This window comes from Solea senegalensis, linkage group LG10 (genome assembly GCF_019176455.1).
Source record: "Solea senegalensis isolate Sse05_10M linkage group LG10, IFAPA_SoseM_1, whole genome shotgun sequence".
Taxonomy (NCBI): Eukaryota; Metazoa; Chordata; class Actinopteri; order Pleuronectiformes; family Soleidae; genus Solea; species Solea senegalensis.
The window spans coordinates 17,469,241-17,493,359 of record NC_058030.1 but is presented as its reverse complement, the minus strand read 5'-3'; the positions used below and the strand labels follow the sequence as shown (position 1 = coordinate 17,493,359).

General features: G+C 41.4%; 1 protein-coding gene and 1 long non-coding RNA gene across 3 annotated transcripts; one reads left to right on the top strand and one right to left on the bottom strand.

Annotated features, from left to right (window-relative positions):
* Positions 1-1,000: 1,000 nt before the first annotated feature.
* si:ch211-236l14.4 (SITS-binding protein) lies at positions 1,001-23,476 on the bottom strand. Of its 2 annotated transcripts, XM_044035674.1 has the most exons (11): positions 23,146-23,227; positions 22,392-22,842; positions 20,413-20,584; positions 9,607-9,814; positions 8,163-8,313; positions 5,790-5,987; positions 4,937-5,205; positions 4,705-4,841; positions 4,072-4,193; positions 1,563-1,742; positions 1,001-1,374 (listed from the first exon to the last, which is right to left on the bottom strand). In XM_044035674.1, exons 1-11 carry the CDS (start codon positions 23,148-23,150, stop codon positions 1,201-1,203), a joined length of 2,067 nt encoding a protein of 688 aa, XP_043891609.1. In that variant the 5' UTR covers positions 23,151-23,227; the 3' UTR covers positions 1,001-1,200. The 2 variants fall into 2 exon arrangements, with proteins under 2 accessions (XP_043891609.1, XP_043891608.1); XM_044035673.1 differs by having other exon boundaries at positions 22,392-23,476.
* LOC122775631 lies at positions 3,519-4,104 on the top strand. The gene is made up of 3 exons (XR_006361126.1): positions 3,519-3,580; positions 3,905-3,966; positions 4,053-4,104. It is a non-coding gene; the product is annotated as an uncharacterized LOC122775631 (long non-coding RNA).
* Positions 23,477-24,119: the final 643 nt, after the last annotated feature.

Sequence of the window (24,119 nt, the reverse complement as noted above, 5' to 3'; positions counted from 1 at the left end):
TCTTTGAATTAAACAAACCACATTGATAGACTGCTAATCGTCGTGTTTAACTGGAAAACTGCCACGCTACCTGTTTCCCCCATTTATGCTAAGCTATGCTAGCTTAATTTTGACAGTAGAGATGTAGAAGTGTCTCATAAAACTCTCCGCAACAAAAGCAAATAGGTCTATAAAATGTCACATCATTTAGTTTAAATAGCTGTACCACATCCGTGGAGTTGTCAATGAGACTTTCTTTAGCAGTTGGGTTCGGTATTAATGACAGAGCATATCAACACAACATTTAAAAAAATAAAACACATATAGAGGAGCAGCTCATGTAAAAGCCCTTACTACAGCAGGTTAGTAAGACGTTTCTATCTAATGCAAAATCAAATAGAGTCAAGAGATACAACGACAGTAGCTTGGCCTCAGCTTCATGTGGCCTACAGTACTAAAGAACATTCAGACATGTCCAACGGAGTGGTATGAATAATAAACTATTCAAAGATTAAGTGCTAAGATGTAATGGATGGTTGTGTCTGATGATCTTGCAAAGCACTGAAAACCGTAACTTGAGGTACATTCATTAAACATCAGCCCTTCGGCCTGATAAGTTCAAGTAAAGGCCTTTCCATTGAGTGAGCAAGACATACGGTACCACTGGTTTTTTTTTTTGCACAAAAATTCCTGTGAGCTCATTTCATCCCACTAAGCATTTCTCCTCGAAAAAGCCCTTTCAAACATCTTCCGTTGTCCTTCTATGTCATCATTTGGTCTTCTTGAGTGATTCAGATTCTCTTTAAGCAAACAAGGCGCTTGCTTTGTTCCTCCGTATCAAGAGAGCCAGCAGCAGCTAAAAATTTAAAGACTGTAAAAAGGCAGTATGTAAACGCAGATTTCTCCGAAGTTACATACACTCACAAAAAATGGCAGGAAAAAAACAAATCAACCAAGAGGTAAATCCAATTAACATGTTTTTTAAAAAAGGAAGAAAATTTGTCACAAAGTAAAGAAAATACAAATGATTCTGAACTGTAAAGTGCAAGTATAAAAAAAAAATCTTTCTACATGTCATCTCAGGGCAGAGCCTCGAGACAGGGTCAGTGGTCTTTAGTGGAAAAGTGCAAGTTGAGAAGAGCACAAGTATTTTTTTAAAAAAAGAATTTGATTCAAAACAGTAACAGGATAGGTCAGGTGACTATGTGGATATCACATGACTCAGCTTCGTCCTACGAAAACAGCCACCTCCTCCAAGGGCACAGGGTAGTCCTGTAGGAACGTCCCCCCATCAAACACCTGAGCGTTCTGGCTGTCCTGCCACTGGAAGCCCCCGTCAGGTAAATAAATATCCCTCCTCACTGCTCCCTTCTCCACCACTGGTGCCACCAGGACCTGGAAACAGCACATTCATATCAGACGAACAACCTCACATGTCAGGATTGGACACTTAATAAGCAAGGCCTTAGGTTACAGTTGAGCCAGATTTGTATTTAATAGTATGCCAGGCATATCAGACGCTGACAGATGGAAATCAATCCCCTCCCAATCAATCCCCTCCCATCATAACGTCATCAAATCACCTTGTCTCCTATGAGGAACTGGTCATCAATGGTGAAAGTCATGGGGTCACTGGGACTGAGCCACCACATCGGCCGGTAGATGGGGTTTCCTGTCATCTGCCACTCCTCGGCATACTTTTCTATGAGGGGGACCACGTCCCTCTGGTGCTTCACGATGTAGGCCTGAGTTAGGTTTATCACCTATAGAGAGAATACTTAGGATTTAAAAAACAACAACTATGTATTTGTCAGCTCATGGAGAATCTATCATTTTGTTGTGTGGAGCTGGAGCCTCTGCTGAGGTCCAATCTGGTTTCCTGGCTTTCATGAAGCTGAAGGAGACAGCAGTACTGGTACATTATCCTATATGCTGATATATATAAGAAGTGCTTGGGCCGATAGCTGATACCAATATATGTTTTCTGTATTGAAATTATATTTTGCATATTCATGTCACAGCAGTAGTAGATAGAGATTTTCTTCATTGTGCAAAATAAACAAACAGTAATAGTTGGAGAGGGCGCAAGGAGGTAGCCGCCTGTTCATTCTACTATTTATATCGTCATTAGTCATATCGGGGGATCTTGGCGTGTTTGCCAATACCAAATAATACATTTTAAAGCCAATATCAGCCGATACCGATATCATGCCGATAATGTCATACCCGTGTACCCTTCTCATACCTACAGTATGTAACCTATAGTCATTAAACCAAAGCTGTTATAACTCCTGCTCCACTAGTTGGCTGCTGTGTTTCTAGAGTTTCTCTGAACTTGGTAATACAGCATTCTGCAATGCAGCTCCCTGGTTGTGGATTAACCTTCAGAACACATTAAATCTCAATGACTTTGTCCCACTGAGTGTGTTCAAATCATTGATGAAAAACTGTGCCCCTGGACTTTGTACTGTGTCTTTATTTCTGTTGTATACTTTATGGTGAGCTCACTTAGCAAGATATCCCACGAAAAAGAGATTTTTAACAATAATTAACAAATACATGTTCAAGAGATCAAGACAAACTTATAAATGTATGACAGTGTCAACAAGCTCTTCCCTCAACTGAATAATCTGCCATTGATTCAGTGAATGTTACACGGTCCAAGTCTTTGTCTTGTCTCCATGTGGCCACACTACTGCCGAATTCCTGGAAAGGTCACATCCTCTCCACTGTGCCATGACGAAAACAAAACTTGACCGCATCTATAAAAAATGTATTTTTATGAGTTGGGATTGGGAACATTTGTAGGAATGAGCTCAAAGTCAGCCTGGGTTTGAGTGGATCTTTCTCTAATTGAGAAGCCAGGCATGCGTGTGTGGGTTTGAGGTTTTCGCTGCTGTTCGATTCCAGTGCCGTCGCTGCTGTGACTTGTCAGTGACTCACTCGAGTCTCACACATTCTGGAAATAAAGGTGTGCCAAATTTACACTGGACTATAGTCCACCCAGAGTTGCAGTTATTTATTGTAAGTAATGCTATTCTCCTCCGAAATGTCTTTCCCAAGTCTGTCTCGCTGCATCTGAGTTTAAAAGTTGAAGGCCACGCAAGCGACCATAAAGGAAAACATTGCTGCTGTCAGTTGTTTAGCTGTTAAAAGGCCTATTTTTATCTTTGTCTCACAGCACAAGTCACAGCCGGTCTATATCGCTGCCTCAGTCCTCTCCTTGTGGAAAAAAAAGGCAGTTGATCGCCCCCACCCTGTCACACTTGTCAATTACTCATGGAAATCTTAATTGCTACAATAAAGTATTTTTCCAAGACTTGTCCTCAAATTCATTATCATTCCTGCAGAAGTGGCTCTTGAGTGTGAGCCATAAATCTAGAGGAGGGGTTGTAATTCAGAACAGATGGACTCTTAACCACAGGTAATGTTGGGAGGGGGCCAAACAATCGCTCCTATTGAGAAAAGAAGGGAAGGGCAGCGGAGGGGAAAATAGACTTCCTTGGCCTGAGAAACATCAAGCGCTTTTCTGCGCAGGAACTTGAGCTCTGGCACCACGTTGTCAAGCGTATTGATATCTGTCACCTGACTCTTTGAGAAGGTAGGCATTGTTTTTTCTTCTTCTTCTTCCTTTTGCTGTTGTACATGGTGAGGGATACATTCCTCATCTCCAGTGGAGAGGGACTGGGTTTAGGTGGGAACCTCTCGGTCCTGAGCTGAGGTGAGGCTGATGGGTCAATAAACTCTCTTTTTTTCCATGAGTAGTCTTAACTGCTGTGTGAGAGTGGAGGATAATCTTCACACGCATTCTTCTGCTGATCGCTCCACAAGTGGAAATCTTGTTTTCAAGTCTGGAAAGAAACGTGAACCTACCATGTTGTCTTTTATAATTACATTACATAATGCTGCGCCCGTGTGTTTACAGGGAAAATAAGAAGCCTCATTACGTTCTCTGACTGATTACCTCCACCAAAATGTTCTGGGGACGTAAGTAGGATGTGGCCAAAGGAAGAAGTGATTAAATTTTGATCTGGATCTAAGAGCAGCTGTTAACCTTGCATTCTCTGTTCCAGTGAGTTTTTGGTTGTATACCTGAGCGTTCCCGTAAACCCAGGGTGCTGTGTGGAAGCTGATGACAGGGAGAAAGGCTGCGATTTCCAACCAACGGATAAACAACTCCTCATCTGTGACCAGATCTCCAGACAGAGAGCCACCTGTGGGAAGAGAGGCGCAGATGGAAGGAAATCCTCAGGTTACACTGGACTGATATTCTTCTTGTAGCTACTTTAAAATATCCTGGAGGTAAACAGGCTTCTGTGAGCCCAGAGACTTTACTGTAGTGAGAAAGGAGTTGCAAGTTGTGTCGTGGAAGTGTTATTTAACAGATTCTCTTTCGTTTCAGCCTCTTTGTGCTATTGTTTGAAATTGCGAATGCAGCTTTCTGGATCTGGCTTAGTGGCTTAGTGTATGTCTGGGACACTCTTAACACCTGGCACATCCTGCTACCACCACGGCCTGACCTCCAATAACTGGATAAATGGATTGAACGATCCATTTATTTGTACGCTGATACACAAAACTTGTGATTTTGAACCATGTGGATGATCTTATTACAATTCTTTCTTTTTTGCCAAGTTCAAATGTGTTCTTCCACAGATTTAGCGAAAGACAGAAATATCAACGTAGTATAGATAGAGAGTAGTGACCCATAGGCTGTGGTATTACCTACTGCATCAGGAATGAGGAAGTTGTATCCCAGCAGAGTATGGTGCAGCAGGGAGGGAATGATGCCCTTCAGGCCCATCAGACTCCAGTCAGACTGCAACGGGGTCATCCTCACAAACAGCGGCTTGTGGCTCGACCTGAGACTCAAAGAGAATCAGAGTAAGGACATGCATGACTTAAAATGAAACAGAGAATCTCACTGTTGGCCCAAATGACGCCTGAGAGCCATTACCGTGTTCCTGCTGTCACGATGGTAGAGTCTCCTATCCTTGTGGCCAGGTCAGCAAGCAGCCTGATGTACTTGTCTCCACTCAGATCCTGCGGTGCTCGCAGGGCCTGCTCCTCAAACAGATTCCCCTCACCCCCCTCCAGCATGACGTACTCCATCCCCAAATGGGCCTGCAGGGACCCCACTCTGTCCAGGAACCAGCTCACCGCTCCTGGGTTGGTGATGTTCAGCTTTACACAGAACCGTCCTTGCCACCGACTCATGACAGGGATCTGCGGGCGAGAAGGAACGCTTTGAGTTTAGTTAGAGTTTGTTTCACTTGACAATGCATGTTTTGTGAAAAATTGTTGTATGATGTTGTAAGGTAAGAGGGGTAGGAATCGATCATCATCATTTCTCTGTGTTGCAGTTCTGCTCTGCCTTTTATTAAGATGGAAAGAAAGAAGAAAGGCTCCTTTGTCCTGTTATTCAAGGTATTCTCATAAGTTTAAAGCTGCACCGTGTAACTAGTGGTGATTTTTGTTATTATTCCACTTCTGTTAGGTCTCTGTGAGCAGAAATCATGTAACATTATTTGTATACTGTGTCTCTCATCTAAAAATGGGCTTTGTCAAGCAATACTATCAGACCTACCGTTGAGCAGTAGAATTTCCTTTTGACAAACACTCGAAAAATCAAGTCTAAGCCAGTGCAAATGTAAAGTAAGTGTAAAGTGTCTAACTTAACACGTTGGTGTCAGCCTACCACAGTAATAACTGAGAAAAATAGAAGAACCCTGATCTTCAGGCAAAACTACTGAGAAGCGCGAACACAAAGTGATTTACAGCATGAGCCCTGCACTCCAGTCAAGTCTCACCAGCTGTCCCTGAGGAGCCGAGGGGAGACTGAGCCAAAAGGCCTCGGTGCCGTCCTTGAGGGAGGTGTGGAACTGTGTGGTGTCCACACCGAGGAAAGGGGACAGGGTGATGGAAATGTTAAGAAGCTTGACAAGTGGGAGGTCCCTGGTCAGTCTCTTGGACATCCCCCTTTTCCTGACGTTACAGTAGTCATGGTCCTGCAGAGGGACAGAGAGACATCCTATCTCAGGTCAATGCTCCCTAATATTTGCATCACTCACAAAGCCATTAACATTTAACAAGAACATGTGTAGTGATTTCTCCACGTGGACGCCTTTGCCTTGTAAGCTTACAGCTCCAACATACTGACCCATGTCAGAATCACGTAACATATGCTGCAGTGTAATCCTCAGGAATTTACATGTTGAAGTCAATCAGAGATCTCAGATTACATAACTTAAGCGAGAGCTGACCCATGAAGGTGAAGTTTTATTTCTGAGAATGTTTTGTTTTCTCAGTGTTGAGATTGAGCGTGAGATTATACCCTGGATTTTGAATGTGACATCCAAAGTATGATCAAAATAACATGAAGTGAGACAAAATATCACATCTTCATATTTTTTTTTTTTTGTCTATGAACCTTTTTCTACTAATCTAAACTATTGTAACAAAATAGCACATTTACGAGATGTGTTGGCTTTAAATACGTAACTTGAATTTGCCATAGAATGTTACTTGTGTCTTAAAACTGCTCTTTTTTCATAATAAATGCTCTAAATTCCACATGACCATTGCTTTTGTGAAGAAAGAAAAACAATTTACAACTTTTTTTTTCCATTTACCAGGCCGGATATTATTGCTTACAGGCTACCAGTTGCTGACCACTGCTTTATACGGTACATAGGACACCTAAAAAGTCTGTAATTAACAACAATGCCATGCATAAAGTCATCTAAATCACCCTGTTCCTCCCATTCTAATAGCATAAACTTCTTCATGCCCAAATGCACCGAGTTGCTGCCATGTTGGCTGATTAAAGATGTGTGTTAACAAGCAGCTGAACAGCAGCTGTACCTAATAAAGTGGTCAACGAATGTATAGCCTTGGTTTTGCCAAAATAGTGTAGTGGAGTGTCTCAGTAATACGTTTAGAACCCAAACTTTCCAACGCCAGCGTGTCATTCCAAACTACATTATGGAAACAGTGGACAAAAACAAAAACTGGACCAGTTTTTATAGAGGATCAACTTCAGCTTCCATGAGTTTCCAAGTTCCATTTGTTCACCAAATGACTTCCATCAGCTGGCATACGCTGTTCCATTGTCTCCCTCACATATAGTGAGTATTGGGGATGTACAGTACAAACCTCGCCAGCATCTTCTCCTGTTGAATGAACCAGGTCAGATCACAGCATCATCTGCTTGTGTTAGTCTTGGCTTGGATCCCCTTTGATTCCCGATTCCTTACCATCCAACAGTTACCACAGAGAGGGCAACCTGAGCTCAGTCAGAGGAGGCTCTGTTTGTCTTCTCTCAGCTATATTTGTTATGTAATGGAATATCTCCATGTATGACTTACTGTAGATCCACTAGTGATCTTGTTTCCGGACTGTTTTCAATAACACTCAAGGAAAAATGAACCTTTCCTCCCACCTTTTTGTTCCCCACTCTGGACGTTCACTAAAGAAAACACAACCTCACAGCAACTCAAATATGGAGAGTGTCCCTGAGCTGTAGGGACTTTTTAAAGCAAAGCAACAGTGTGATAAAAGTTAAAGAGTGATATGTTTGCAGAGTATCATCACTGTGTTCCATGGTGACAAAGCGTTTAGGCATCATAATTCACAGAATAACTGCATAGATAGCAATCTTAACCCTTTAACTCCTAAGCCTCAAAATGTCCATCTGGACCTTTACTTCTTATTTTAACCATAAAAGGGCCAGAGAATGTGCTTTTGCCCATTTTGTCCAGAATAATTTTCAATATGTGGCAGTTATTTACACTTCACTGCATGTTACAATAGTGTATTAATAATTTAAAATGAAAAAAACAAAAGGTTTTATTTTGAAAAAACACTGTAGTTGACAAAGATGCTGATTTGCTGGCTTCCTGCAACAGCACGAGTACAATAAATAAATAAATAAAGTAACATCATAAAAAGTAATAACTTTATAACTTGACGTGCAACTTCTCAGCTTTCAGAAACCGTTGCGCAATTGCAAGTGTGTCGTCGGTGTTAAATGGTTCAACAGCATCATTCAATATTTGTGTCCATTCATTTCTGGTTATTGTTCAGTAGATGAGGCTGTGCAGTGATCACACTATAGTAGCATAAACTCAACAGGATCACTTTATTCTATCTCTTGGCTTTGAAAACTCTAAAAAGACTCGTACCATATCAGAGAGGAGAGTGGTGGAATGTTCATTGAGGCTGATGACTCCCTCGCCCAGCTGGTGTCTCTTCAGACGATTGGAGAAGATCCTCAGCTCCCTCTCCACCTTCGGGCCCGAGTCCACGTTAGTGAGCAGCTTCCAGAATGGCTGCCTGTGAAACACACAGAGGAGTTTTTAATGTATGACTGTCATGACCTCCAGACCCTGCTCTCCTGACCTTTGGACCCTGCACTCCTGACCTTTGGACCCTGCCTCAAGTGCTGTCTTTGTTTCGCATTGATCAGCCTTGGTTGTCTTGTGTTGTTAATTCTGTCCTTGTGTGTGTGTGTGTGTTGTTGTTGTTGTCTGGTGTTGCTGCTAGTTTTATTTGTGTTGTTTTATCCTCAGGAGTGTGGAGTCATAGGAGGAAACTGGACTTGCTTGAGTTTAAGTCTGCAGCACACCATGAGATTCCATGAGATCCCAAATCCCTTGAAATACTTAAAGGCCTCTAGAATTAAACGCCTCGAGTGTGGTCCTGTATGTTGACTGGATCGTCGAGTCCAGGGATGTCAAACTCATTATAGTTCAGGGGCCAAATGCAGCATAATTTGATCTCAAGCGAGTAAAACCAGTAAAATAATAACCTATGAACAACAAGAACTCAGAATTTTCCTCCTTTTACATTTAATGAAGTATCTTTTTACAAAACATGTCAATTCTTGAGAAAATGAAGTGCAATTTCAGCAATATTATGCCTAAATTTACCATGTACACATGTGCATTACAACCTACAGATGACAGTGGATCTATAAAGGCATAAACATTTAGTCACAGGTATCTGGGACTGAAAAATATATAGCATATATAGTATTGGACATGAAATTTTCTCAAATCCATCCTGTGGGCCGGATTGGACCCTATGTTTGACATCCCTGGTCTAGTCTGTGCTTTCTTTGGATTAAAACATTGAAAATCGTTTTCAAAGTTCGTCACGTCTGTGCTGGCGCACGTTTTTTAGAAATCAAGTCAGATTTGAAAATCCCGGAGTGTGGGTCAGGTTTTAGTTGAAGATACTGACTCGTCTTCACATAAACTCATGCAAGTGTGGTTGACTGCTGTATATCCACGCTCATGGCAATGCAATGACATGGATGACTGACTGAGAACCTTCACATACTTGTTTTTATGACTGTTTTACTCCCACCTGTCTCCATTTCTGCCTTTGTGACTGCCTGAGCTGCCCTGATGTGATTCACCTGCATCATAGGAGTCTTGTTAAGTTCCTCCCCTTGTGCATTTCATCTCTGTGCTCCTTGTATTTCATGGTCAGTTTGTCTTGTTTCTCTGCACTACCTTTTTGTCTTGTCACTCAATTCAGTGCTCATAGCAACGTCACAGTCTGACTGCTATGACAAGCCCTCTCCTCTCCTCTAATCTTAATCTTAATCTAAAGCGAACTAACCAAAGCGCTTTCATGTTGGGCAGCTCCCTGCTGTGCTGGGACAGTTGCTGTGCAGCTTCCTGGTGAGCAGCTTTCACGTCGCGGGCCACACACACAGTGTACTGTAGAGGGAGTCGCTCCATACCGGGCAGTGACTGCAGGCAGAACTGCTGTCTGCTGTCCACCCCGAGCTGCAGGGGGATATCAGGCGAAACAAGAACTGCAACACCTGTGTGGTAGAGGGAAAGCAGGGGAGGACATGTCAGACAAGATCACTTCAAAACCCGTTAAAAGTCGGCTTCGGCGTGAAGCAGCAGAAACTAGTGTGGAGTAAGAGGCAGATCCTCTGCAGATTCTTCTTATATGACATAGTTAGCGCGTGTTACTGAGACTGGTGTGAGTGTGACGGATGGAGTGTTGTAGGAGGTAGCGTGTAGGCTGTGTCAGCTGATATAGCTCCACTCAGATGTGAGAAAAACACTCCTCAGAATGAGATATAGCAGTTATGCCACAGGATGGGTTTACCCTGGGACTGTTGGCAGCCTCTGAGGAGAAAGGTTACACTGCACACCAGTGTTACAAGGCTCGAGTAGCTGGGACAAACCGTGAACGTTATGGAATCGCTTCAGGAAATGTGTCCTATTTGTCTCGTCTCATCGCCTCGCGCTCTCTGTGAGAGGAACAGAAGCTAGAGGATCACGTGTGACTCAATTAACTTTGCGAAAAAACAACTTCGCGCAAACCCTTGTTGTGTGAAATGATAAGATTATGGGAAGCAGATAATTGTGTCCACAGATGTAGTTGCCCTGTAAGGAATGTCTCTTCCCTCTCAGGTTACTCCAACCCCCTAGCCTCACCACTTCTCACCCTTCCTGACTCCCACCATCTCCCCCCAGAGTTTAACCTTCCTGTCCACTCGTCTCCTCTCCACTCCGCTCGGCTGTGGGTCTGTGCCACCTCAGGTCGGCAGGAAACCAGCCGACAATCAGTCGGATCTTTCAGATAAACCGAGGAACTTTGTACAGCCTGCGCAATGCAGTAAAAAAAAGTTTGAGATTTCCCTCAATGAACAGACTTAGGTGCAAAATCCTGCTTCCAAAGCAAGCTGACAGTCTGAGAGCTTGGCTCACCTCACTCACCATCTCTAGTTTCAATGGGTTTACTGTTCTCAAACAGGCAGGAACCAGGAGCAGGCAGGATAATCACGTACCAGTTTATAATCAGATTAATAGGTTCCGACATCAGCATTCAAGTGCTGCATAAAGCCTAGTGAAGAGCCGTCAACCTCAGGCCGTTTCTCACGTGTGTGCAACAGATAATGTCAAACAGATCCTGGTAACACCTCACATGATTTGAGGTCGGCATCCGAGTGCTTGCTACAGGTTTTGAAAAAAATGCACCAACATTTTTATGAAATGGTTCAAATGGGTTGTGATTTGTGTGTAAATACAGCCCAGAAGTAGAGCAGCGGAGAAGATGTTACAGCTTCATGGAAGGAGGAAAGTGGAATGTAGGCAGTGGAAATCGAGGCGACCAGACTACACCAGACACCGAGCAGCCTCGTAGAATGATGTGCAGATACAGCAGGCTGCAAACACTGTGTTTCACCAAAGTGCACACGGGGTGGAAAGTGAGTTTAAGTCCACGAGCGCAACCTCTTAAATCATATTTAATTTTTATGGGGGATTGCAGGGCCCTGAGGAAACGGCACAGCCTGGTCAAAACCAGCCGTCCCATTTAGTCCATATTTGATTAAACATGCAGACTTTAATGTTTAAATCACATTATATACATTTCCAGCTTGACACTTTGCATGTACGTCAATGCATTTTCAGAACGCAACGGCTGGTCGAGACTTAACTTCTCGCCGCGCGTCTGTGACGGCTGTATACGTCTCTGGCAGAATGGTGTGACTGGACGCACGGAGTTTACCAGACAGAGGCAGGAATCAATAAGTGTTATTTAAAGAAAGTGAAGCAGGTTTGAGTTACAGCCAAGGTGGGGAGCCCAGGAGTTAAAGGGGAAGTGAGAGGGAGCCTATTTTTAGAACAATTCCTTAAACACTTCAAGCTTCCCCCGAAATATTTTCCACGAGCTCTCAAAAGTAAAATTATATGCCCGGCTGACCGTAGCCACTCACCTTCAAAGCAGCAGATACGGTAAAGGTAAAAAACGAATGAGGTTTATTCGGCCGAGTTGAGAGATCAGACACGCTTTTACAACTGCTCGGCCAACGTACGTACAACCTCACATGGCCTCTCCATACACACGCACACACACACACACTCACACAGTCTTCCTTTCATGGCGGACTGTAAAGTTCCTAGAAAAAACAGTGCAGGACTTATAGGACCATAAGTCTTAAGCACTTCCTCCTGCTCAGTCTGAGCTCAGTGTTTTTGGAGGTGGTAGCGGAGTTGACCCCGCGCTCCCTCTGAGGGGTCAGGAAGATTTTAATGTGGCGTCTAGAGTTGAGCGGCGTGCAGGGACACACAGCTGCTGTGGAACAGATGGACCGCTCTCTGTAACCTGTCATATTTATACGGTTATTTACGACACCTGTATGTGCATGCAGACCGGCACTATTAAAATGTGTGTGTTTTTGCGTGTGTGTGTGTTCAGGCATGGATTTCCTTAACAGTGGAAACTTGGGTTCTGCGCCCAACCTCAAGAAATTGATGGCCACAGAACTGGGATCTTGCCATGGCAGTAAATTTCCGATCCCAGTTATTGAAAAAAAAAACAAAAAAACAAAAACACAATGCAACACTAAAGAGACTTTCTCTGCTCTCGTCCGATCATCCATCACATTTATTGTCTCGAGTGTGAGACACTTTTGGTCTGCACAAATATTAGAGCAACTGTGTCCCGCTGACTCTGAGTCCATATTCAAACACTTTGATGTAATAAAACACGGCAATGTAACATATTTCTGTCGTTTTTTAAGCCAAGATTCTCGATATGCTGCAAAGCATCATGGTAATAATCTGCAGTTGGATTTTTCTGTTATGTGCAACATCTGTCAGCTGTGTCAGATGGTGTTTTTGTTACCATTTATGATGATTATCTCTTTTATTTTGGTAACCTCTCTCTTGTTACTTCCCTTCCTGTGATTTCCTGCCACCTTGATTACATGCTCCTCCCTCATTAGTTTCAGCTGTGTTCAGTTAGCTCACTATTGAGCCTCACTATCTGACCTGGTGAGTTTTTGTGGACCTTGTCTTTGTATGTATTGACTTTTCTTGCTGTGTTTGATTGTTTTCCTTCATTTGAGTCCTCAGTCATTTGTAACAGTGTAAAACTATTGTGACAGAGTTAACCCTATAACACCAAGCTACTGCAGACTGTACAAGCGCACTTTGCATTACCGTAATTACGCAGTACAACTGCAGTGTTTTTTTAAATAAAACCTTTTGTTTTTCTTCTTTTAAAAGGATTAACACACTACTTTAACATGCAGTCAATTGTAAATAACTGCCAGATATCGAAAGTAATTCTGTAAAAATGGGCAAAAGCACTTTTTCTGGCCCTTTGATTGTTAAAACAAACAAAAAAAGTCCAGACACTTCACTTTGTAAGGGTTAACACAGTCTTCCCTGGAGTGCACTATTTACCTAGTTGTTTAATAGCAATATGAAAACAATTATGTTTTCATAGTTTTTCTTTCTTGCACATATTTAATAGTCTTTATTTCTTTACGTTACTTCTACTTTCTACCTGTTTGTGACGGTTGACTCCTGTAACACTGCACATTTCCCCATGTGGGACCAATTAAGGGTTATCTTATACTGTCTTATTTTAATACTTAAATTGTTGAAAACGAAACAAAATGATTTATTTGTGAAACAATAAATATTTTATAGTTAGTATAGTAGATTATTTTTATTATGTTATTTTAGTGTCATGCATGTAAGTGCCAGTGAGGTTGCAGCGCTCCATCAACAAATCATTATATTATTACGTTGTATCCCATCGAGGGGAAGAAAAGAAAAGGCAAATGATCCTAATATCTCAATTTGTGAGTAAAAAGGTTTTTCGTAGTCATCCAACCAATAGAAATTTGGGACATTTTACTAAAAAGAAAATTCCTTGGCATCTACCAGTGTTTAGTATAAATAATGTATAGTATGGTTTATTGTACATTAAGAAAATAAAGTCAGTCCGTAGTCAGTTGCACACGATTCACATGATGGCAGTTAGAGCAGTGTTTTTACTGTAATAATAATAATTAAACTAAATTATTATTTAGTATTTATTAGAACGTTATTAGCTAATTGCTACCAGCCAGTTGCTGGAAATTTGACAGTTACTATTGTGTGTTTCAAAAACACTGTTTTCTTTCCTTCCTTCTTCTCTCTCTCTCTATTGTTTCAAAGGTTCTCAAGAAAGAAAACAAACGTGAAACCTGTAAGCACACACTGCTCCCATGCCGTGTTAATGGAGAAGGTTGTGAACAAGCCGATATGTCCATCAAAGGAGTCCTTCCTTTCAAAAGTTGCTCTCTAGCGTCTCTCTCACTCGCTCGATGCCCTTGATGGAAAGTATTAGGTCGATTGACTGTGGAAAATGTTGTCAGATGATTTTCAAACAGTAGCTCTGCTCATACAGGGGTTGACAGCCTGCTTTTAACAAAGCTTCAGTTGGCTAAGTGAGTCATTATTGAAGCGTTTCACCTCTCACTTGTCTGGGAGAGTCGAAGTATCAGGACAGCTGCCCAAAGACGACCTGCTGACCCTCGGGCAACACGGGCTCTTTGGACAGTTTGTTTTTGTTGACGAGAGGAAGACAACAAACTATTGTTTTTATTTGGCATTATAGGTAACAGTTAAATCTGCTTCTGTGCTGAATTTCAATATCTTTTGTCTCATAATGAAGGACCTTGTGAGCATAATGCAGCTGCAACAACAAAGCTGATTGGGAATCATAATCTGGAATTATTGTTATTATTGTTTAAATCAGATTTCATGAGGGTTGCGTCTCCACGTCTCTGTGTTGTGCTTGTTCAGCTCTCTCCAAGAGACCAACAACAAGCGGACGGTAGCATTAAAGTATCATTTCTTCAGAGCGCGCACGGAAAGATTGAGTCACAGATAGAAGTAAAGGAAAAGGAGTGGGAGACGCTGTGGTGAAGCAGAGAAAAAAAACATGCACTAAATAAATTAAAAGGTGAACGGAGAGAAAATGAAGTAATGTGTGCACATAACGGACACACACAGCACGACACACAGGCCGGCAGCAGACGACGAGGTGCTTTAATGACTTCAAGTCATGCGAGTCTTGCAGAAATTATATCTGAGACTAATCTCTGAAAGCTAACATGGAAAAAAAAGCTATATAAAGACGCAGATAAATTAATGATGTCCAGACTGAAAGAAGTGATGTCAGTGAAAACAAACGCGGTCTCTCTCGCTCTCCAAGCACTTATTCAAATGTTAAACATCTTAAAGGAAAGAGTCTCATTTAATTCACTGTGTGCACATTTTAATATATACATGTGCAAAATGGAGTATTAGTATTTAAACAATTAACAGTTTTGTTGATTTTTTTAGTATCTTTTAGATACTTTTATGTCGCTTTTTGGTAAATGTGCTGTGCAGACAATAAAGCTCAACTACTACTATACTTCTACTACTACTGGAATACAGATTGGATAAAACAAGGCCAACAAAATACTTTATAAATAAATGTTATTAAATGTTCTTCTCAGTAAACTAAATGTATTGTTTTTTTTCTAAAATAACTGCCCAGATTTTTATTCCATAATGATTTCCATACAAACAGTTTGTCATCATTATATTTCCCTGTACTGTACTTGGCAGAACGCGCCGATATTTCATTGACCGCGAGTGAGCTGAAGGATTTGAATGTGGAAAAACAACGTCAACAAAAAAAAAAAAACACGTCAAAACTTTGAACACTGTATAAGAATTTTAGCAAGCACTATATAAAAAAACAGCCATGCATGAAGCTTAATATAAAAGTTCTTATAAAGCTGTTAAAGGTCCAGTGTGTAAAAAAAACTGGGATCTATTTAGTGGGGAGACAAATGGACTGCTCTCTCCTCTCCGTGTCAGGGAGCTACGGTGGCCCTCACACACCAGAGAGGATGCCGTTCTTGTTCATTTGTATCGTAAGCTTCTGCTTCAAAAGTGAAGTTCATGCTCTGGACAGTTTATAATTTTTATTTTTTTAACTTCTTACAATTGACACACACTGGATCTTAAAACAACATTATGAATTTACATAATTAATAATGAATAAATCAGTTGTTGCTCCTGTGATTTATAACTGAGCAAAAAAGTAAATTTATATGTAACATTTCTAGTTCTATTTTTTAAGTTTTGGTCCTTGGAGACACCAAAATCTATTGATGGATCTTGATCCCCTTTTTTCTTCACATCACGTGACATCCTCCTCCTGCCAGCACAAGATTACTGTAATTCAATTTGATCGTGAACAGTAATTTATTCCCAAATAATGGACACATGCACATCAACAGTTAACCCAACACTATTTCTGCTCAGATTTACTGACTGTAACACCATGTCAACTGTATCCCTGTGATTTCAGGGTGCTTACGTTAGATAAAGGCCCTTAAAGCTTCAGCTACACGGTCTCCTCTTATATTTTTAATACAGGATGTGGCTTGAGTGATATCTTATCTGTCCTTAGTAGCCCAGTTGTTTTTGTATGGATAAAGACAGGTGGGGCTATGACAAGTTCCTCCAGTTGGCAACACTCTCAAATGTCACTCTGCTGCATGGTTGCACATATCCTCTCCTCCTGTCTCTCTCTGCTTTACATTTCTACTTCTTCTTTACTTTGCTACTCCTTGTGTTATTCTCTATAATATGGACTTTTACTGTGTGATAGAAGACAGTGGGTTGTTTGCTGGGTTGCTCGTTGGTTCAGCATAACTGGCTTGCTTTTTTAAATGTCCCCCAGAGTCTTCTTAGGTTAGTAACATCAGTCACAGCTCCATATACCCTACCACATTTATAATGTGCCCCTGTGACTAACTAGAGTCAGTGAAGACAGGTCCCACACACACACACACACACACACACACAGTTAAATATTGCTGATAGTCACAGTGGGTTCACACAGCTGTGAAACCTAACATTACATTAAAACTCAAATATGTTTGTCCTCCCATTCCCCTGGAAAAAAACCCCCACCATAGCTCGGTTGAGATTTGTCGGTTCATAAATCACAAGTAATATTATAATATTTAGTTTTATTACCACTGGAGTGCTGCCTTTGCTCAATCTGTTTTCGGAGAAAACAAACAGACTTTTCACACTCTGTGCACGGAAGAAGTGACCCAGCTTTTATCTTTCTCTTTCTCTCTCTCTCTTATGAACTAATGATTTTGTGAAGTATACACAGTCGTTGCATTTCAAGTTGACACGTTTTGTGTGTTTGTGTCGAGCTAACGTGGAAACTGCTGTTATACACTTGGACTTGTAAGAAACTAATATTAAACAAGTTGAATTCGTATTTGTCCACATTGAAAGTACAAATCAGTGTTTTCAGTGTAAACATTTTTGTTGGGATTTGAAATTTTGAATTTAGCATTAAAAAATTGGTCCAATTTCCTTTTCCTCAAACATAATTTCTGCTGCTCTTTTACTACTGTATATATTCTGGTCTATAACGGTCTATAATGTATACATTCTATTTTTATTTATGTATTATCTTTATCTTTACTGTCTTTGCTCCTGAGACAATATAAATTTCCCCTCTGCGGGACTAATGACGGACTAGCTTATCTGATCTGATCTTCAATCAAAATATAGCGTCAAACACATGTGAAAATACGTGACACGGTAGAAAATGATTATCTCTGTGGTCAGACGTGCACATTATGTAAATGTAAGAGCCAAACACAGAAAGTCTTTGTGCTAAAGTACGTGTTTGGGTGTTAAATATATCTTTAATGGTCCAATGGGCATTGTTGTCATTGCTGAGCAGTAGTTTGCTATGTTTGGGGCTACGTACAGTATGTGTCTGTGAGTGGTTACTTGGCAACATTCAAACAGTTGTTCTATTTGGGATGTCATCTCATCCATGTGTGTGTGTGTGTGTGTGTGTGTGTGTGTGTGTTTCTCTTCTGAGACAAAGAAACAAAGGTTTATGCCTGATAATCATCCCCTCACAAGGTGGAAAAGGGATTTCTGTCATGTGACTCTCCCATTAAGCCCGCCGCTGTGTTACGTAAGATCCCTAAATATGTGTGTGTGTGTGTGCACGTAATGTGGGCACGCATGTGTGCATTTGTTTCTGTCTGTGTGTGTGTGAGCGAATGCCTGTGAGGATGTTCTGCTCACAGTCACTGAAGTCATAATAGATGAGCGATTGTATCACCTCAGGGGCTGATGTCATGATGCCCTCCACTGTGAACTATTGGTGTTAAATGGGCACTTTGACATAGCAGCTGTACTCACACATAAACACACGCACACACACGCGTGAGTCATTTAATTACAAGGTGAAAAGAGTACTGAAATATTCTACTCTCTAAGTATAAGTACCACTATTTTGACAACATTTTACTGAAGTAAAACTATTGGTCTAAAAATGTACTCAAGTTAAAGTAAAAAAGTGGCTTGTTTAAAATTGACTCAGAGTAAAAGTTACTTAGTTACTTTTTTAACAAGTTTGGGGTTCTCTCTTGTGTCGTGCCAAAAGGACCAGAGATACAAATCTCACATGAATTGTTTTTAAATAAAGGCAAACCTTTACAAATTAAAGTGCGGACAAAATAAAATATGTAAACACATGATGTATCAGTCAACATGGGTCAAAGGTCACAAATGCTTTAACTTTCTCACTCAGGGACCTTAATTAGTGCCAACTCATCATTCACCTGTCCCCATTATTCACCTGTCCTCATCATTCACCTGTCCTCATCATTCACCTGTCTGTCCTCATTGTTCCCCTGTCCTCATCATTCACCTGTCCTCATTATTCCCCTGTTCTCATTATTCCCTCCTCATCATTCCCCTGTCCTCCCCTGTCCTCATCCCCCTGTCCTCAGTTCAGCTGTCCTCATCATTCCCCTGTCCTCATCGTCCCCCTTGTCCTCATTGTTCCACTGTCCTCATCATTCACTGCCAATGTTTCTTTGTGTGTCTTTAAGTAAAAGTAATATTACTAACTTTAAAAATGACTTCAAAAAGTACAAGTACACAAAAAAACATACTCAGTTACAGTAACACAAGTAAATATTATTCATTACTTTCGACCTCTGACAATAACATACTGTATATATCAGAATCTTTTGAGAACAACACTTGAAAGCACAGTATGAGATTTCTTCTGCTGGGGGTTTCTCAATCAAAACAAAACATAAGACCTAGTTTGATGATAGCAGTATGGGATCCTGGGAATTGTAGTTTTGTTTATTTGGTTATAGTGTCCTCCAGGTTCTTCCTGAACCCAACCAGGAAATAAGACTATGTTGAAAGTCACTATAGGTTCAATAGAACATAATGTGGATGTTGTAAATTATGTTCCCATAGAGGAAAATGGCGTGGCACAATATGAGAGTACACTAGTATGAGTGACAGCTGGTATGATCCAGTAAGAGCCTGGTTGTAGGTGACACCTGTGAACTTCTGTCAACACGGCAGTGGCCAATATGTGAATCTCGAGGATTTAAAATGAGTCCAGACTCTTGTGGGTGACATCACTACTTGTTGACACTTGGGTCCCCTGTGTGTTTGTGCATTATAGGGAGAGTTGGCAGCAGAACGCACGCAAGCAAATGGCAATGAGAATAGACACAATAAAATGACAAAAACAAAATAAGACATCACGCTGGCTGTTATATATGTAAAGTAACAGTGAATATTTTCCTTCCTCACTCTGATGTTTTAAATAAAGGTGTAGTAATAATATGAATATGAAGTGATACTTAATGGTCGGACAAAAACTGTCATGCAGTAAAATGTACATGGGAAAATAATTTTTTTTTAAAAATCAGCACAGAGAGGCTGAAAAAGTCTTCTCTGTTTTTTTGGTGTAACTTTACAGCGTTTTTCGTCTTTACAAGGAACGTTTTGAAAAAGATGGTTTACGTTTTGTGCCGTTTCCGTCTGGACTTGGCCACATATACACACACACACACTCACACACTGTAAACGCTCTTCATCAGTCACATTAACCATTCACATCTTCCAGTGGTCCACACCTCCCCCCTTTGCCCCCAGGATAAAATCTAACACCCCCAAAATAACCTGGTGCGTTATAAGAGTCAGCAGGGCCCTGATCCAACCTGCCCTTTTAATAGAAACAAAAGGCAATTACCCTGCCATCCCAAAGAGTTAATTTAAGATGCTAAAGGTGGTTTGCGCCCTTTGTAGTCTAATCTCTAAATTAATAAACTGAAATTGCTTCACACTCTATTTGTGGGCCAGTCTTCCCGTCGAGCCAGTCGCCTGTGTTTCAGAGGTTGTGTCTCTGAAGGCTTTCAGGACCATTTTTCTCAGCTCCTACGTGTGCATGAGTGATGGGGTGTGGCGGAGGGTAAGAAAATACAACAACATCCACAGGGATTTCCTCACGCCATGGGACTCACACCACACGTCGCACAGTCACTGATGTGGGGTCAGATTCCCTGAGCCCTTGTGCTAACCCCCCCACACCAATGGCAAGTGTGGAAAAAAAACTGTTGACCCCGTGTCATTTTAAGGATGTGCAAAGGTCTCTCTCACTTTAACAGAAAGAACTGCGACTACACTTTTGCACATCAGATAATCTCCCACGACATGAAGTGAATCTCAGCCGACACATTAACGATTAATCCAGAGCACGATCTCTTACCTGATGAGCCCAGGAAGTAGCGCTCCAGGGCCGAGCCGAAGCCTGAGGGGTTGTCCTTCAGATCGCTGACAGTGAAGGGCTGCATGGTGGCATTTTGATCATTGATGGGCCATGTCTGACCCTGCACACTGGCTCCACCATACCAGGACACATTGGTCATGGAGAAGCAGTCCTGAAAGGGTGAGAGGGACTTTTCAGGACAGGGACGAGAAATAGCGGTTCACAGTGAGGCCTGAGAGACCAAATGAGATGTACTAACGTACAAGGAGGTGGAGATTAGAATAAAATGTTTTGAGCAAATATTTACTTTCTTGTTATTTTGATTATTTACCCCTCAAATCTCTCATCTTGAATCTTTATAAGAAGCCTGTGATTTCATTTGTCAGTGAGCATGACTGAAATGCTGCTTGGAGTATGGATTATCACAGATAGACCCAACTGTCCCTGTGACCATATGACCACTTTTGACCAATGGCCAACTTCTTTGCCTATTTTCATATTATAATGTATTATTTCTGTGGCCCATAGCACTGGTGACCTGTCCATGGTGTACCCGACATTCCACTCTATGTCAGCTGGGATTGGCACCAGTAGCCCTGTGACCCTCATTTGGAGGTAGACAATGGATAGATAGATGGATGTGGCCCATTGCACCAATACTCAACAATTGCATTTGAGTTTATTCTAAGGCAGAAAGCAATACTTTGGAGAAACATGTTGAATAGGTCTGTTAAAAATCTGCATACATGGCTATTGAAATGACTAAATATGCAAATGGAACTTGCACCACAATCACTTTTTCAGTTGTGAGTGGGTCTACTTGAGCTCCTGTTACCATTTAATTTAATGGTAGGAATAACCGAAAAGTTCCCGGCGACGCTTTCTGAGACAGTGTCATGTCACCATCACATGCCACTGTCTCAGAAAGCGTCGCACGCAGAAAGCATTGAATGACAGCGTTTTCGAAGAGGAAGATTGTCCTTACGCATGGGAGAGACGCAATGCGCACTATTGTGTGTCAGCAAATCCAGTCTCGGTTTAAGAGGTTCAAAAGAAGTGCCAGCAGGGTCGCCAGAGAGGATTTAGACTTGATTTTGGAAATCAGGAAAAAAATAAAGGCGACTTAAGTTTGGAAAGATTTCCTGTGAGCAGTCGCAGCGCCACATGACAGGGAGTTATGGCTCGGAATGTTCCAGTGGGGAGAGATTAACCTCCCTAAACATCCAAATAGTTAAATGCCTTTGATAATTAAGCTGAGGGAAAGTACAATAAGTACTGTGCGTGTAAAAATGCTCAACTGTGACGCAGATTTGACATGAATACCTATCTATTTACCTATAAATAAATACATGTCTGTAACTTAATTGGACTTTAAATGAGTCATCGAAATGTCAGCATCGCATGCAAGTCCATTGGTGGCAAAAAACAAAAAAGAACAAAACAACAAATGTTCATCACAAAATTAAATTTCAAATAATGTAATTAAAAAAATATAAATTATATTAAGTCAGTAACGTGCTGCTTTTAAGCCACTTATTATTTTAATATATTATTATATTGGTTTCAGTTTGAAACAGATTACATCGCGTCTTTTTAAACTCAGTATCTCGTATAATATGAAGAGGTGGTTTTTGTGAATGTTGTAAATGTATGTCACCAACACGCAACAATTAACACGACGCACAAAACGCATTGTAAATGAACTGTGATATTAGCGAGGACTGTGCCTGTGTTTTAGAATTATATGTACAATATAACAATACAATAATTACATATAGATATAATGTATAATAATGTGCAGCAATTATATGCACAAACTCAAAAGGTGGGAAAGTGTGCGCAAAGCGCACGAAACGCGCACAAGAAAAAGAGAAACCCCCATTTTGCACGTTAAATGCTGCGTAAAGAAATGGTCACCTTGATGCGATTGTGGACTGCGTGTTAGTGAGATGCGACTGACTCTGACAGAGAAACCCTACCTTCAGCTCCACATGACAGAGCACCGGCGTCCAAGTCATACTGTAGCACTCCGTCTCCGTCTCCTCGTTCACATCCAGCGAGATCTTCACTTCGGCCACTGAGTCCCACGTATAGCAGAACTCCGTTTTGTTCAGCCAGCACAGGTTCCTCACGAAGGGAACCTCGATGTCAGGGTTCCCCACGTTCCCCACATCTATTTCCAGAAAGGTCTTGTCCTCCGTTAGTGTCTGTATGACCAGCGAGTGGGTTCTTCTCTCCCAGATCAGTCCGCTAAAAGTCCCCCTGAGGATCCAGTTCTTGTTGGGCTGGTCCACCACTTGCCAGTAAATGATCCCGATGGTCATTACGAAGAAGACGGCCACTCCGAGACAGGCGATAGCTCCTTTCCAGGTCTCGTTCATCTCTTTCAAACCTGTATCCCATGTTACCTCTGGGATGGGGCTAGGGTTCCTATTACGAGCGTGGGGCATGTTGTTTTTTTGTTTTGTTTTTTTAAGATGAGCAAAGAATTAAAACACAAAAGAATCTGCAGAAATCTCTGTGCGTCAAAAGTCTCTGTTGCTTCATCATGTCATGGTGTTTTCACTCAGGCTATACAGGGCAAAACCAGCCTACTCTTTTATCTTTACGCCAAACTGTTGGCGTTGTCTTTGCGCAATTGTGCCAGCAACAGAGACCTGTCATGTGAAGAAAGCAGCGAAAAAAAATCCCCCAGCGGGTAAAATAAAACAGTATGAATGAATATGGACTTACCACATACTGCTGCAGTTTTGAAACAGTTGGATTTGTAAATTGCATTGGCTGCAGTGAGCTCGTGAGCAGCCCCAAGCCGGGTTTGGCAGCAATGCCTACGAATAGCTCCTAAGACGCAGTCTTGCTTGCCCTGCACTTTCTGACGTAACGCCGGCTTGTTTCTTCATATGAAAGGTAGAGAGAGAGAAAAGGGGGATCAGGAAGCTTTGGTAGAGTCTCGGAGTTGCCCGCCGGGGCGAGGAGGCCATGGACAGCCTGAAAGGGAGCGACCCCCATGCATGCTCGCTGGCAAACTCTCCGTGCGCTCTCCGTGCGTAAAAGACTGTTGAGACTTGTCATCCGGTGGTTTGGTAGACAGTGAGGGGCGTCAAGTGGGCATGTAAAGGTCGGGAGACTTATCATGACTTATCCAAATCTGACCGGGTGGTGTTGAACATTTAAAGGGGAGCAAAAGTGGGAAAGTGATTTTTTTTTAAAATCTATAAATAATCACAAATACAAAGGTGTTGGTTTGTATTGTTTTCCTCCCATGAGCGTCTGTGTTAAGGTTGATAAATGAATAAGTCACACTAACAATTACCCATGTTCAGAAAATGATGCTCCTGAATTTTCAAATAATTGAATAAATGTTATATTGTGAATCTATGTGGAAGTTTAAATCATTTTGAACGCTTTGTTTTGACAGCTGCGTGACAGGGATGTGCCACCTGTCGTGCAGCTAACATCCTGCTGAAGCTGCAAGGCTCATGATGAAGCATCAAGTAAAATGATGTCTTATAATGTATTTAAACCTTTGTTGTTATATTTTCCATTTGCAGTTTAATTGAATTAATTAACTGCATAGTCACTCTTTTCCCATTTACTTCAAATGTACAGTTCATGTTATGGCCACCTCATGTAAAGGTACAGTGTGTAAAGTTTAAGTGAAATTATTTTCATTTGGCATAAATTGAAGCTAAAATAAATATACTCAA

Bases quoted from the DNA above. Each gene is read 5' to 3' on its own strand.
- si:ch211-236l14.4 (XM_044035673.1), bottom strand. From the start codon at position 22,862: ATGCCCCACGCTCGTAATAGGAACCCTAGCCCCATCCCAGAGGTAACA. The intron at 9,815-20,412 runs GTAAGAGATCGT...TCTACCACACAG, and splicing joins CTACTTCCTGGGCTCATCAG to GTGTTGCAGTTCTTGTTTCG. The intron at 8,314-9,606 runs GTTAGTTCGCTT...TGTGTTTCACAG, and splicing joins CCCAACATGAAAGCGCTTTG to GCAGCCATTCTGGAAGCTGC.